This window comes from Rhamphochromis sp. 'chilingali', assembly GCF_963969265.1.
Source record: "Rhamphochromis sp. 'chilingali' genome assembly, chromosome: 1".
NCBI classification, from domain to species: Eukaryota; Metazoa; Chordata; class Actinopteri; order Cichliformes; family Cichlidae; genus Rhamphochromis; species Rhamphochromis sp. 'chilingali'.
Genome location: NC_137929.1, coordinates 27,002,372 through 27,018,764, shown reverse-complemented (window position 1 = coordinate 27,018,764; position 16,393 = coordinate 27,002,372). Strand labels below are relative to the sequence as shown.

Sequence of the window (16,393 nt, the reverse complement as noted above, 5' to 3'; positions counted from 1 at the left end):
GCCCACAATCCACAACACAATTGGACAACAGAAGATTGGAAAATGTTGCTCGGTCTGACGAGTCTCAATTTATAATGCAAATTTGACATAAACAGCCTGACAGCATGGATCCATCAACCATTCAGGCTCTTGTTGTTGGTGTAATGGTGAAGGGGATATTTGCTTGCTTTACTTTAGGCCCATTTATACCAAATGGGAATTGAAGATTTAGCACCACAGTCAACCTGGATATTGGTTAGTACTACCAGTACCATAGTGAGATGGCATCCCCTGCCACCATATCTCAATCCAATGGAGCACCTGTGAGATGTGGTCAAATAGGAGATTCACATCATGGATGTGATTCAGCATTCATTGCAATAACTTCCCAGTGCAAGTGAAAGAGCAATAACTACACATAGAAAGTGTTAGAATAAACAGTCAGATTGATTACACTACACCATACTGTACAAATGCTCCATTACAAATAAAATACATTTTCTCAGGATTCTATTTGTAACTTTTACTATGAAAATGTCCTTTGAGTATTATTATATATAACTGCTAAGCGGCTAATGTCAACAGCATTAATGGGTTAGCAGCACTCTGACGTTGCCACTGATCGAGATGGAGCTGATGCGAATAAAGTTAAACTCTGATCGTTTTTGTTAAGCTGATTTTTGAACCCTGAAGCCAGCTTTGAGGTTTATATTTGTAGAATCATGAGGTGATTAGTGGATATTCCTTCTGTTTTTTCCCTTTTTTTTTCTCTTTGACCCAAAAACAAAACAAAATGTGTTAAGAATATGAGTTAAGAATAACTCATAGACATCTGAAATATGATGAGATGGTGAATCCAGTGAATATGCAACCGTTATTATATTGTATGTATTGAGTTTATTGTGAGTTTTGGATAAAATAAAAAAAATCTGCTTTAGACCTCAGTCTGTATAATATTAAAACTTGTAGACCAGCAACAAAACATCACAAAACTAATCCCACTAAGTTGCTGAGCATGTAGTTTTACTTGAATTTAATGGATCTCGGTGTCTGAATGAACAGTAGAGCAGCACGGTCCCTGCCGTGCGCACACTGACATCCACTTTAAACAGGAGCATAAATGTTTTTTTGACATTATTTCACAGTTTTTCAGTGAGTGTCCTACAACTGCGACACTAAAGTCAGGCTGCCTGGCTGTTTTAATTGCTGTTTGCGTCTCTGTGTACAATTACCATACGAGCGATTGTTTCCAGCCAAACGGTCATTGTTCTGAAAAGTTCTTAAGTCTCAGTGAAGCGTGCCTAATGTGTGCACGATCCGTGAACATAATCTGTGTGTGCCGTCCAAAATGGTTACATGCTTTTAGCATACTCTGAACCACACACACACACACACACACACACACACACACACACACACACACACACACACACACACACACACACACACACACACACATAGCCATCATGGTTTTGACCTTCAGCTGTCTACAGCTCCAACAACTAGTCATCGTGGATGGATTTAAAAGATGAGATCGAGACTCTGTGTGTGCATGTGTCTTTTTTTTTTTATTCTTAATGACATTTGGGTTTTAAAGAAATTGAGCATGCATACTTGTTTGCAATATTTTCTCAATACGCTTTATTTTGCTCACCTATTATAATCATCCCAATTCTAAGAAAGCACCCACCAGGATTTTCAGATATGTCCAGCTTCCTGAGTGTGCTTGGATCTTCATATAAACTTTTTATGGTATTTTGGAATAGATTTCAAAATAAAAGAAGCATCCTGTGTGTTTTAATGATGTGAAAACTGCAACAGAAACTAAAAAGTCAAGCCAAGAGGTATTTTACATTTCATATAAACGGCACTATCGCAAGAATGCCGCATTGGTTTCAGTAAGCCTTAAATTTAATTGGTGAGTTTGGGCTTTGGGATGTTAATTTAAGCGGACCAGTCTGCAGCAGCCAGGGTCAAATGTGCTCCTAATCTCTGCTACTAGTTGGTCAGCTGGACTAATTAGATATGGGACCACCTGCTAGTCTCATGGTCTATGACATCTGGCTGAACAAAAGAAATAATTAGCCACATGCTTCATAAAAATAAACTGTGCTTGGAACAGTTATCATATAAGGCTGTTTACCTGTCTAGGATTAGAGTTAGTGGCTTGGCGTGTTCTGCTGCTATGTTGCCCAGGCTAAACTCGGATTAAGTCAACGCTAAGGAACACCGAAATTTATTACTGGAACGCTAATTATGAGGCACACGATCATTTTCATAATTCTATCCATATGGGCCTCGTATCTGAAATGGCATAATGAGCAGAATCACCCCCATCATTAGATATACTTTGCTTCGATTGCTGGTTCCAACATGCTTCCTTACCTGTTGGGGTCTCTTGGGTCTTTTTATCTACAAAAGTGGACACAAAGCAAACTTAACATCTTTTTGAGACCTAAAATGACAATTCTTACTTCCTGTCTAATTGCTGTCTGATGAAGAAAGAAGTTATTTGTGCAGATCAGTAGCAAATGCATGCTAATTAGATTTGTTAGACCTCACTGACTCATGTGCGCGCCTCTCCAGTAGCAGGTGTCTGCTACGTTCCTCCATTTCCAGCACCACAGCTGAACTTTCTGAACATGGAGGTATTGATTGGCGTATTGATTTTCAAATAAGCTTTCATTGTAGAAAGTAGAAATCCAATTAAAAGTTGAAGTTAATCCACTCAAGACGATGAAATGTATCGATTTTGACCTCAAAATCAATAAGGTGCACGCCGCTCTCGTGAGAGCTCAGTGCTTTCTCCGAAAGAGCGAAGCGCACGCTTTGCATCAACTGAGTAATAGCTCTGGAATGTTATTGGTTTTTTTTCTATCTGCCAGGATATCAAGTTACTGAAAGAAAATTCTTTAAATCCATCCAACTGTGTCAATGCTTGTGCTCTGTTCAAATATATGTAAATCCTACTTTTCCTATGACCCAACTGTAGAAAAACCCATAATTACGCCCATAACAATACCTCATGTCTCTATAGAATATACACCCACTGCCACTTTATTAGTTACGCTTTGCTAGTCTCATTTAAGAGATGCCTTAATTCTTCGTGGCATAGATTCAACAGGAAACATTCCTGAGAGATTTTTGGTCGATATTGGCATGATAGCATCACAAAGTTGCTGTAGAGTTGTTGGCTGGACATCACGATGCAAGTCTCCCAAAAGGTACTCTGTGAGATTGAGATCTGGTGACTTTAAGGCCACCTTAAAGAAATCAGTTTAAGATGATATGGGTTTTGTGACGTGCTGGAAACAGCCATCAGAAGATGAGTACATGGCGGTCATAAAGAGATGGACATGGTCAGCAGCAATAGGTAGGCTGTGGTGGTGTTTCAGCAATCCTTAATTGGTACTATGAGCTACAAAGAAAATATCTGCCACATCGTTACAGCACCACCACCGGCTGAGCTATTGATATAAGGCAGGATGGATACATGCTTTCATGTTTATGCCAAATTCTGACCAGCAGACCAGGGAACTTTTTTGGCCAAAATTGGACACTACTTGCCCAGTTTTGTTTTTTCCCGTTTTAGCCGTCCTTCTCATTGTGGCCTTCTGCTGCTTTAACTCATTTACTTTGATTGCCCTTCTACCAGCTTGAAGCGGTCTGGCTATTCTTTTCTGATCTCTGTCATGAAAGAGGCATTTATATTCACCCTAGAACTGGTGCTCACTGGATATTTTCTCTTTTCTCTCAACCATAGAAATGGTTGTGTGGGAAAAATCCCAGCAGATCAACAGTTTCTGAAATACAAACATGCCTAAATACATTAAATCGCTGCCATGTGACTGACTGGTGAGATATTTGCATTAACCAGCAAGAGCTGAAGAGGCATACCCAATAAAGTGTCCGGTGTCTTGTTTGATTTTTTATTTTTTATTTTTGTCTTTTTTTACTTGCACAGAGCAAATGAAGGAACATATACTGAGTTCAGTCTCCTAAAAAGACAATCTCAGATTGAAAACATGCAAACTGAACACAGAAACTCCACAGTATTTAACAGCTGGGGCCTCCAAACATAGGTGTTGCGTACTTTTCTGCAAATGAGGAAAAAGTCACGCAGTGTCGATATACAATGTTAAGTGTGTTGCCGAGCTAAAGATGCGAACCACGTTTCAGTTCACAGGCCTCATCTCAGCTGGGGCACATCAGTAAAATCATTGCACAATAACCTATAACAGAAATCATCTTCCAACTTCTGTTTTCTCATTTAAAGAGCTACAACTTGATCGGCCTGAGATGTCTCAGCTTTTTTCACATCCAGTCAGTCTACCATCATTATATGTTCATCGCTATTTGCAAATATCAGAAGTTCAGAACCTTAGCAGGACGAAAACGGTCCCGGCACCACATTTGGACAGTTGTTTTTTTCTGAATGGGTCAGATTTCTTTCTGTTCCTTTCACATGTAAACCACAGATTTCACTGACACCTTACGTTCCTTTGTCTTAAACTCTGCTCTGAGTGGACATTTGCCTTCCTCTACTCACTGTCTCCTTGTTGTTTAGGTCACCTCATTTATTTGTTGTAGCTAATGCTAAGTTACTGTTGCTAAGTCCACCCACTGCCCTGTTGCTGGGAAATCCAGCTGCCACGGAGTGGCCTCAGTGAGGAGGATTGGAATGTGGCAGGAGGAGAAAAGGTCTTTTCAGCTGGCATTCAGATAACATTTACATGGACACGCCTAACATCTTAATATATGGATCAAAATACAGTGGGTTCCATTAAAGCCCAAAGACTCTGAAAGAAGCTCTAAAGCAACAGGTCTCATGATGACTACTTGATATTTATGGCTTTTTTTGCTGCTTTTGTTATATAATGAGGCAACTTTCAATAGGAACAGTGACATCTGATAATCCTTTACCTTAAAATCCTCACAGCAGAATATAGAGGACCTCAGTATTTTCAGATACCCACACAGTGACATCAGACCGCCTCGGTTGTATTGATGAGTGATTCCCAGCACTGGCAGGTTTGTCCTTGGATGAAAATGAGGTTGAGTGATGGGGGAGGCCAAAATGTCAGCGCTGGGTCACAATCAAGTTGCTTCTTACCTTTTATATTCTTCCAAAATGAAAAGGTTTGACTCTGTCCAGATTTTTATTTTGGCAGATGATCATTTTACATGGCAGTAAATTGAGCGGCAAATTTCTTTTCCATGTTGCTGCAATTCATCTCGAGCACTTGGTGGAACAAATGTAAGAGAGGCAGAGGGGAGGGAGTAAGGGGGGGTTAGTGTGGGAGGGGGGGATGGTGAGGGTTACTGGGTCATGGCTCTTGTAATTACCACAGTCAGGTTCAAGTCACTGGTCAAGCTGTTGCTGATTTTTTTTTCTGTCTTCCCATAATGCAACATCATCAAGGACTGTCCTACACGTGGCTCAGCATGCCTCTACTGATGCCCCTTTGATTAGGTGTCTCACCCACCGCCGAGCTGAGTTTGATTGGAGCTGAGAGCCCTGTGATGGCTGAGAAACTGACTGAGAGATCCATTAAGTGGCAGCTTTGCTATGATATATCAGCCAGGACGTGGTGGATGGTAAGTGCTCTCTTTGCTCTTTGCCCTGTGCTCTCCCGTCCATGTTCCAGTCTGCGTCTTTTCCGTGTCTGCTTCTAAGTCAGGATTTGTGGAAGAGAGCGATATAGTGAGGAAAGCTTTCCCGATAAAAGATTTTGGCTGCAGAGCAAACTGTCTTGTCAAGTTCCTTTCACAGCCTTCATTTTGATCCATTTTTTAAGAGCATCCTTGGCACTGACGTTCGTTTCCTTCAGGCCTGTAGCTTTAACTCAGATCATTGTAAATTGAGTTATGCTTCAGTTTAGCTGCACACAATAGAGGATTTTAAGGTGAGGATGGACTGGAACAATGTTTTTTGTATTTTCACTGGGATAGCTAACTAAAGGAAGTATTCAACCTGCCTTTTAGCATAAGAGCGCTCCTCAAGTGCACCTCTCCGTGCACCCTCAGCAGTGTTAATTTAGTGTTGCACAAAGAGCCCTTGTCCAGCCCGCGCCTTTCCCATGCTGAAGAGGCAACACAGGCTGACATTTCTTTCTGAATATTTATTTACTTGTCCGGGCACAGGCGAGCTTTTATTGTGCCCCATCTCCAGGGTTTAACTTGTGTGTATCAGTGTATACAACCCCCCCCCCCCCATTCTTTCCTCGGTTTTTACTTTATTTTCTCCTGTTTTCACTCGTGGTTTGTGAGTAATTTTAATTGGACACTGCACAGAATTACATTTACCTCACGCCGTTATGAAGGATATAAAAAAAAAAAGAATACGTGCTTTTAAGAATTCGGGATTCATTATGAGCACAGTTCCAAGCAAACAGGGGACAGAAGACGATGTCAAGTGCATCACTGCCAGGAACAGCAGTTCATTAAATGTGAATGCTGAAGGCTAGAATAGCGAAGGCTTTAGCTGAGATACACTGAGCTGCTCTCTTGCAATAAAAAACGATGTTATGAAAGTAGGAAATTGTGCAATTGGTAGGAAGTTGCAGATCCAACCCATTTAAGCACAAAATCTGTATTGTTTTTCTTGCTTTTTGGGTTTTTTTTGTTTGTTTGTTTTTTTTTTGCAGGAGAAATGCACAATTAAATACACAGAAGCAGCAATAGCAGTAGCAGCGCCCTATATATTATATTTAGGGATATATTTTTCAAACTTTTATCAATTATGTTCCTACTTTGAACGATCTTTTCACCCAAACAACCTCTTACTGACACCAAATGTTTTTAGAAGGGGTAAAAAAAAAGGTCATATAAAGAGTTACAATGCAAAAACTTTCTGTCTGTCATGTACAGTATACCACATAGGATCTGTTCCTGGTTTGAAACGTCGTGTCTCTGCTGCTTTATGTCAATGATTTAGTGTTGAGTAATATGACGTGAATTTCACAACTCTGGGTCTAATAAAGGTCATCTTATCTTAGCTTTAAAATGTGCCATCTTTCTCCTTTTTTGTTAAATTTCTTTTTTTAGCCACAAGTCTTGAGAGACTTACATGTTGAGCTTTGTAAGCTAAAGCCAGTAAAAATGTGGTGCATCGTCTCAGTATGTGGAATAAGAGGGAAAAGGGATAAAATTCCATATAAAGTAAAGTAATTAAGTACAACCATACATTCCCCTGATTATAGCCCTTTATTCACACTGCAGCTTAATTAAAATAACTCAAATCAGATTATGTACATTTCAAAAATTGTGTTTTGTGTTCTTGTTTCCTTAACTGTGGAACCTGCTAGAGTTTAAAACCAAAAGGTCACTGCTGGAGCGTAATGGTAGACCCAATGGTAGGTCCATGATAACACTGTTGTACTAAAAAAGTATGTTTAGAGTTTGTTTTTCAAAGGTCTATGCTCTATGAATAATAAATGAATAATAAAATGAAAGATGGCTGGATTGCAAACGACTGACATGTTCATAGAACCGCTGTTAATAATTAATGGTTACATCTGCACTTTTTCTACTGTGACAAGTCAGAGCAGAGCTACAGTAAATTTGTATTTTCGATGAGAAATTCAGACTTTTAGTAAGTCAAAGAAAATACTTGTGGGTCCTGTGCATGCTTGTGACAACCCGCTTGGTGTTGGTTGTACCACACTATAACGACCACAGAATTTATTCCCCCACCTTGCAGTTTTGCTTGCGGCCACATGGGGGCGGTAGCTCCATGTTGAGAGTGCTGAATCTGTGAGGGCTCCTGCCATGTGCGCCGGTGGATCGCACGATACAGGGCTGGATTAATGGAGGCAGAGAGAGAATGGAGTCATTATGAGATAATGATTCGGCCTTTTATGGTAACATTAACAGCAAATAAGAAGTAAAATGAACAAAGACTAAAACATTCTAAGAAATGTGAACTGAACGTGTCACAAATTATTTATTTACTTTTATTTAAAATTTCCGTTCAATAATGATCTGAAGGAGGGCTTTTAAATCCAAAGGCTAATAGTCAGAGGGACTAAATCTATTCAACCTCCAAGGAGAAAATAGCACAATGCGAACTGACATACTAACATTATCAGACCTGATTTATCTTTCAAATGGTTATCGATCAGTCACTTTTACTACAGCTGAGTCCTCTTAGTCTTAACAATACAAACAAGCGCTGGATACACGTGACTGCGGTGACATTTTTGGATGTTATAAGCAGTGTGTTAATGTCACCACAGCAGTGATGACAGAGGCACTAAAAATCTATTGTGAGACTTTCCATTCAATTTACGATCACATTTTCTGCTATTGTTGTGGATTGGATGCTCTGTGTACAGTAATGGGCATCCACTGAATGATTATTCACGAGTTTAGTCTTTCGATATAGGGAAGATGTGCAGTCTTTTAAACACACCGAACAACATGTGCTGTTAGTGTTTCTCTGTGGGAACAATTGGATAATATTAATAATTAAAATGTGTTCATATATTTTCTTAATGAATATTAACTACATGTCTCATGAACACGATTTGATCTTGTAGGAAGAGCTTTATTTTCTAGAGGTTGTTCGTTTTTCAAGGTCACTCGAAACAAGCCTGATCTGTCTCCCTTTGTCCGATGAGCACTAATAACCCACACACCTTGTAATGACTATTGCTTCCTCCATGTGTGCCTCCTCCACTATTCGGCCAGCCCTCGTGGGCACATCTTAATATGTGAAAACGTTTTCCAACTATAGTTTACTGTCATTTTACACTGATAATAGCACTACTGCCACCTCCTCTAACTGCAAATATTGAAAATATGAATCTAATTTTCATTACCACAGGAGACTGCATTTAGGGCAATAACTGCTGCGATGCAGTGCTTTCATCATCACTCAGTAACTATCGCTATTCAGCCCTGCCGTCCAGCAGCAGCCGCTCTGTCAACCCCAAACATGCACGTCAGAGGAGCGGAAGTGAGGGGCCCAGGGTACAGAGTCCCGGGGCCACGGCTGCTGGCCAATGAGAAGCAAGAATGTAAAGGCTATTACAAAACTGCGCTCTGACAAGCTGCAGACAAACGGGTTGCTCGTACCGGAAATTGTAATGTTTCAATTTCAAAATAAGATGTATCACGCCAGCATACGAGCCGGAGTTGATCTGAATTTGATATTTCATACAAAAATATTAAGAAAACCTGTGATATAATTCACAGTAGGACAATACTTTAAAAAAATATGCTGCCACCTATTTGAAGTACTTTTTTTCAGGAAGACATATTTTCGATAAATTCTTGATTTCGTGAAGAGCAATAGCGGCCCCCTAAAATGCGCAAACATAGAAGAAATTACGAATAGGTCTCAAGGTATTTTACATATTATTACAATGCTACTTTGGGTAAATATTTTGTCAATTTCTGTTCAATTTATAGTTTTAAGCTTAAATTGTTTTATTTTGAAAGGTCGTATCGGAAATGGCGCTGTTTAGCCTACGTGCGGTTTGACGGTTAGTGCTGAGAGCCGGAGGGGCGGCAGCCAGCCAGGCAGTGAAAGTGAAGGCGGAGACCAACCCAGTGCCGAAAACTCAGCCTCTTCTGGATCACGTTCAAGTTCACTGGACAACCCTAAAAAACGATCCAAAAAAGTAAGACTTTAAGAGGAAGGAAGACAAGAAAAAAAAAGAGAAAAAAACGCGAGGTGCTCCTAACTTCTTCTCACCGATATCTGCCAAGAATTGTCTTCCGGTGTTGACTTTTTTCTTGCGAGCACTACAAGAGAGAAACCCCTTCAAAGCACAAAGTTGAGCGTGAGAAATGTGAAGCTACCGGCTTGTGTGTTTCAACCAGGCTCCAGGATTCCCCATTAATCCATGCAGTACAGTGCAATGGTACGTGAACGTGGATCATTACTACTTTCAAATGTTGTGTAGCAATCCTTGTGTACCTTTCTTTAAAAAAATATACTGTCCCGTCCTCGCGGCTGGTGGGGGGGGGGAGAGGAGAAATGTGGAGAGGTGGGTTGACTTTGCAGGGACCACAACACAGGCACGGTCGGGCCAAAATTGTTGTAAACTTGGCACAGACTGTCCCGCAGCCTATTTTAACATCCCAGTCCCCCTTAATCTGGCAAATGAGCTCCGTGTAGACTGTTAACAGCTCTGTAGGGCACACACGTGCGCGCGCACTGTAGCGGCACCGTAACAATGTTTAACTTTGACTCCTTTTAGCTCTACTACTATAATGTTACTGTACACCTACCCACCAAGCTTCGCCCTAAATGAGCACTTCCTAACGGCGTTATCAACGCTTTTAAGTCAGGGAGTTTTATTTTGAGGAGGGGTTTCTGAGAGCACAACATAATTTAATAAATTAAAACATTTAATACCTATAAACTCATTTTAACGGGTGCTAAAGTTTAAGCTAGGTGTCCCTTTTACCTATTGTTTCTAGAACAATGCAGGCTAATTGTGTTGGAAATAGGTTTTAAAAAAAAAGTTTAATAAAATGTACTTCCCTTTATTTCTGTCCCCCCTAAAGAAATCATATTTTAAGAAGTTCTCCAGCAGACGTTAACAGGCTAATAAAGTACTGCTGCTTGGTGTGTAACTGACAAGCTAAAAGGTTTGTTATCACTGTGAGCCACCAACACTGGGTTGAATTATCTGAACTGGAAACGTAGAGTGCGTGTGTCTTGTTGACACGGAGCTCGGTGGTTAAAAAAGGGTGGCAGCGGGACGTTATTCCCCCCGTTTGTTTACGTTCGTGTATGTGACCGAGGCTGCGGTCCAAAGTCCCAGAAGGTCATAAAATAATTCTGCAGAAGGAAGGAAGGAGGGAGGTGTGCGTTTATGTGTGTGTGTGTGTGTGTGGGGGGGGGGGTTAATGAATTTTATGCGGTGTGTTCATATAAAGCCGAGAAGGAGAAGAAGGTGCTTGGAGGGGTTGGATATGGTGTGTGTTTGGAAGGGGGAGGAGGGGGAGGAGTGTGACTGTGCAATTACGTGGGTGAAAAAAGTTGGGTCTGATTTGCTGGAATCGCGCAGGACCGAGGGCGCACCGGTCGATTTCATATCAAGTTTGGTTAAAGCAGGGGTGAACATCCCACACTCGGCGCCCTCTGAAGCTCCCCGTAATGCTTTCATGAGATAACGCCGCACAGAGACGCGCGCAGAGCCCTGTGCAGTTCAGGAGTACAGCAGCGGCAGCCTCGTTTCGCACACCGGCTCTACGAGTACAGTCCGTGCATGTCAACTTAAAAACAGAGAATAAAAAGTCGCCTGCAGAAAATCTGTCTTTGTCTGCGGTGAAGACAATCTCTGGATTTGCAGAAATTCATGGATGTTATTGGATAATTACTTTTGGTTTTTACGCGGATCCACAGAGTCTCGCATAGCGCACAGCGGATCCAGGAATGGCGCGATAAAGTGATCTGAGGAATCGCTCCAAGTACAGTCACTTTCTGTGTAGCCGTCTCGTCATGTATTCCCCGATTTGTCTAACTCAGGTAATTGTGTCTTTTTTTTTTTTTAAAGTTATGCATCTTATCGCTGTGATTTTTAATTTGTATAAAAATTGTCACACGGTTTGTTTTTTTTGTTTTTGTTTTTTTTTTTAGCCCGGGAATAGAAAGTTGAGTGTCTGCGCTGTGAATTACTTTCATAATTCTTATAAATAATACAGACTTTCCCTTGTAAGTAAAATAAATAAATAAAAGATATGGCATTAAAGCGAGGCAAAAACTTCTCGACTGAGATTATATGTTTTTGTGATAAAGTCGTGACACATATATTTTAAAATGTCTTTTCTACGAAAGTCCTAACGAAAGATCGGCTGTGTCCTGTTGGCGCTTGAAGTGCAAATCTTCACACGTTCTTCGCTCTTTACAAACTTTTGCGTAAAGATGAGTTTTAAGATAGAACCAAAAGACTCTATTCTTGCTAATCCTGTGTAAGTGGTGCAGGTATTTTTCTCTGGTTTAATTAGCTTATTTGCGTCCTCCAATAACCTCTCTCTGTCTCTCTCTCTCTGTCTCTCTCACACACACACAGGCGCGCACCTCCCGGCCCTGCTTGAGCTGTGGCTATACATATATATTTATATATTTATGTATATATATTTTCCAGGCGTATATTTTTTATTTAGAATAAAGCCCCCATACTTTAGGGAAGTGAAGTTGGAAGAAGATAAAGCCACTTGCACTGTAGAAAGATCAAACGCGTGATAAAGTTGATTCAGCGGTTGGACAGAGTAGCTGACTGTTTTGGCTGACTCAGTTTTACTGTTTATATTTTACTTGGCATAAGTAAGTGATTGACTGAGATGTGGTTTAGCTTGTACTTAAGAGGATTGTGCTTTTATGGCCCCAGCTGAAGTGCACTGCACAGGCCCTGGCCAAGTCATTTATCTTTACAGCATTTGGCTTTAACCTGGCTAGAAAAAAAAATTAACAGAATATTTAAAGTGATTTTGAGCAGGAGTGAAAAAAGGATTTGAGAAACAGTTGCGAGTGAACACATTTACTAGCATTTACACTTGCTTTTGTCATTTTAATTGGCAGCTTTATAGTGAGGAGATGACATTAAAAGAAGTTTTGAATGGATTTTTAACCTCTCTGAAAGACAATGAGGAGCTATACTATTCACAGTGAATATAATACATTTACAAGCTGTTAATGGAATCTGCAACATACACAGAGTTACCTCTTTCAGTGTAATAAATGATCATAATTTGACATTAGTGTACTGGAGCAGAGTTTTATCAGCGATGGAGCCTGAGACCAGAAATGTGGCTTTTTAGAGGAGCACCAGCAGCAGCCACAGATAGAGAGGGGATTTCTGTGGTTTGCTATAGCCGGCTTGTTGCCTGACTGCCTACAAAAAGAACAATAACTCGTCAAAAGTCTTCCCACCCTAAAAACGCCTGTGTATAGTTATTAAATCTGGCATTTTAATGACCTCAAACAAAAATAATTTAATGTTTCCATCCCTCAGCTGCAGTCCTTTCTGATGAGTTCTAGAGATTCCCAGAGAACAAGAATTAAGAAATGAAACAAATATAATTTATTGTTGAATCAGTGAATCAGTATTAATATTAGCCATTTAGTTGCTGAGTTGTTGTAGGAATTAGTGTCTGTTTTGTTTTGTATTTTTGAAGGGGGGAAAAATTGAGTGGCAAAAAATCCATAATGATGTGTTTTATTCAAAGGTAACAATTTTGTAATGCAACACAAAGTAGTGTAATATGACTGTAATACGAAATGAGTTAAACAAAAATGAATAGCTAAATAAAAGTGAGATGAAACATTTTAACAGTAGGCCGGGCTACCTAACCTCAACTTTTAGGAATGAAGCTGGGCAGGGGCCATTCCATGTGTTAACCTCAATGCTTGAAACGATTTGGCATGAAATCCTTTGAGTACTCGATCAACCTTTGCAAATACCTTTCACACTATTGCTTCATTTGATGTGCCGCCTCTCTCGCCTGCCTGTGTTTTATTCCGTTTTGTACATTAAGCTGGCATGTATACATGAGGCCGTGTGCATCGTGTCTGAAGAATGAGTATCTCTCTGCCTTCCTTTTTTTATTTTTTATTTTTTTAATGGTTGCATCCCACTTCCAGATTATGGTATGTGGATAGTTTGATAAGAGAAATGCAACTGTGTGGGGCGCATGCTCCCTGCAGCACCAGCAGCAGCAGTGTTACAGGAGTCCCACTCAGAGCATGCTCGTGAAATGCGAGCAGAGCTGCAAGTGCATTCAGTCACCGGGCTTCGAGTTGATATAAACGGTGGAATTTACTTGTCACATCTGCAGCATATCTAGGATGGTAAAGCTAGAGTTCCTAATATAAAGAGATCATTCTTAGCTTGAAGAAACTGCCAGTGACATTATGTGACTGATTATGAGGGATTTTAAAATTGTGGTCTGACTTCCCTTCTGCTTTAAATTAGTAGCTGGGTAAACACATATTTCTTCATGTTTGATGACATGAGTTTCTGATTTCTTTCTGTCTCTTTCTCCACACTGTGCCCCTCGGATGCTCCAGGATGAGTTTCATCCCTTCATCGAGGCACTTCTTCCTCACGTCCGCGCCATCGCCTACACGTGGTTCAACCTCCAGGCCAGAAAACGCAAGTACTTCAAGAAGCACGAGAAGCGGATGTCCAAGGACGAGGAGCGCGCGGTGAAGGATGAGCTTCTGAGCGAGAAGCCCGAGGTTAAGCAGAAATGGGCATCCAGGCTGCTAGCCAAGCTGCGTAAGGACATTCGGCAGGAGTACCGGGAGGACTTTGTCCTCAGCGTGACGGGCAAGAAGCCCCCTTGCTGCGTGCTATCCAACCCGGACCAAAAGGGCAAGATACGACGAATCGACTGTTTGCGGCAGGCCGACAAAGTATGGCGTCTGGACCTGGTGATGGTCATCCTCTTCAAAGGCATCCCTCTGGAAAGTACAGATGGCGAGCGCCTCGTCAAGTCTCCACATTGCACCAACCCAGCACTTTGTGTCCAGCCACACCACATAACAGTATCAGTCAAGGAGCTGGACTTGTTTCTAGCATACTATGTCCAGGACCAAGGTAGGTTTCAAGTTCATACTGATTCTCTGTGTGTGTGAGAGAGAGACAGTTAATGTTGTGCGTGTGTGTGTGAGAGAGAGTGAGTGATGATTTAGCAAGGTCAAGAGTCGCATGAGTTATTTTCTGGCAATTCTAAATCTGCCAGAGGAGCAAATGTACGACTGTGACGGTCAGTACTGTGCATACATTTATACCACAAACATTTTTATTTTTCTAAGCAAGCCTCATTACAAAAACAATGTCATCAAAATTAGATAAGACCATGTGTTAACTGTGTTTGCTTTGCTGAAATCCAGCAGCAGCTTATATCCCTGTAATTCTCCTGTAATTATTCAGTTACCTTGTACACACACAACCACACACACACACACAGGATTGCACAACTGCACACACACTGCATAACTGATCCATTTGTTTGGAAATCAAGTGGTGGCATTTGTGGAAAGTTTCAGTCTTAAATGTCCAAATGCTGAATATATGGAGCAGTGTTATATTTTATTAATTCATTTATAAATAAATAAATAAATAAATAAATAAATAAATAACATTTAATGTAACCTAAGATTTAAAAAAAAAATCTTTCACTTTTTAATCTCAATATTTTAAAAATAATCATGGCATTTGTCCCTTTTTAGTTTTCATTCCACGATAAAAATTTCAAACTGGTTTGTCTGCAAACACTGTTGATTTTCCACCAATTAAAATGGTAATACGTGTGATCAATGAAGCGATTTCTAATAGTAAGTCACATTACAGACATAAAAACACTTTCAGCTGTTATAAAATTTAAAGTTTCTGTTTTTTCTGTTTTCTTCTTTGTGTGTCATGTTATTTCATGTTATTTTCCTGATCCCTAAAAAAACTGGATTCTTTTACATGAAAGGTTTAGAGGACACATTTTGCACAGTTTAGGAAGTGTACTTTATAAGAGGGTAGTAGTTATAGTTTTTGTCATGCATATATTTTAAATTGATGTTTTAATTTATTTCTTTTTCTTTCCAGAATTAATTTGCTAGGATTTCTTTCTTTTTTTTCCCTTTAATAAAAAATAGTAAACACGGCCGCAAAAATAAAATAAAGGCATTTCTGAAAGTCCAGAATAGAAACGGTGTTTCTAGTGTACATCACCAGAAACTGGTTTACATAGTCAGTCATGCAGACTGTAAACTGGGAGATTTTCACTCAGAGCATGATCAGAGCAACGCCGCATTCAGATGTGATCTCTTCCAGGTTCAATGAGTTCTACAGAAAACACTTTTCACAGGATACTGTGAATGATGTTGTTTTTTTTCCTACTCGGATCTCGAATCAGATAGCACCTTTAAAAGGCCTTTGAAAATGAAATTCAGGTCTCCTCTGACTGCGAGTAAACACATTTCAGTCATATACATCCCACACTTTTAAACCTCTCATGTGCTGCCCTTAAATCTACTGCAACCACACCGAATAGCCGCCACTACACTGTGCTCCCATTGGAGGGTAGTGGTATAGCTAGCTCATTATCATCAAACCCTGAGCGCCATTTTGTGTTTGATAAGTGCCAGGGAAAGCAGAAGGCACAGCACAGAGACAATAATGGTTGCCATTGGCACCGGGGTTGGCATCAGACCCTCTTTTGTGTCTTTTGTAGGATGCCACCGCTTCCCTGGTTTACATCTGCTGCATTTTGAACTGCTCAGTACCAACTCGAGAAACGGCATTTAGTGCTGTTTTTTCACAAAACTGACTTTATAAAACAGCCGCTGTTTTAGTAAACTGTATCTGAGTAGAGAGGACGATCATGTTGAAGATTCGTTTCAGTGTTTATAATAAAAGGTTAAAATAATGTCATGTTTTTCTATATGGGAACGATCATT

At 40.3% G+C, this 16,393-nt stretch overlaps 1 protein-coding gene across 5 annotated transcripts in view; it reads left to right on the top strand.

Annotated features, from left to right (window-relative positions):
- The first annotated feature begins 9,525 nt into the window (after nt 1-9,525).
- Nucleotides 9,526-16,393, top strand: part of LOC308412197 (nuclear factor 1 B-type-like) — a 64,533-nt gene continuing 57,665 nt past the window's right edge. For 4 of the 5 annotated variants that reach the window (XM_080906364.1, XM_080906366.1, XM_080906363.1 and 1 more), the window contains exons 1-2: nt 11,031-11,464; nt 14,006-14,537. In XM_080906364.1, the coding sequence (XP_080762490.1) occupies nt 11,438-11,464; nt 14,006-14,537 (559 nt within the window). In that variant the 5' untranslated portion in view covers nt 11,031-11,437. Of the gene's footprint in view, nt 9,849-11,030; nt 11,465-14,005; nt 14,538-16,393 lie in introns of those variants that run through there. The other variant, XM_080906365.1, reaches the window with a different exon arrangement.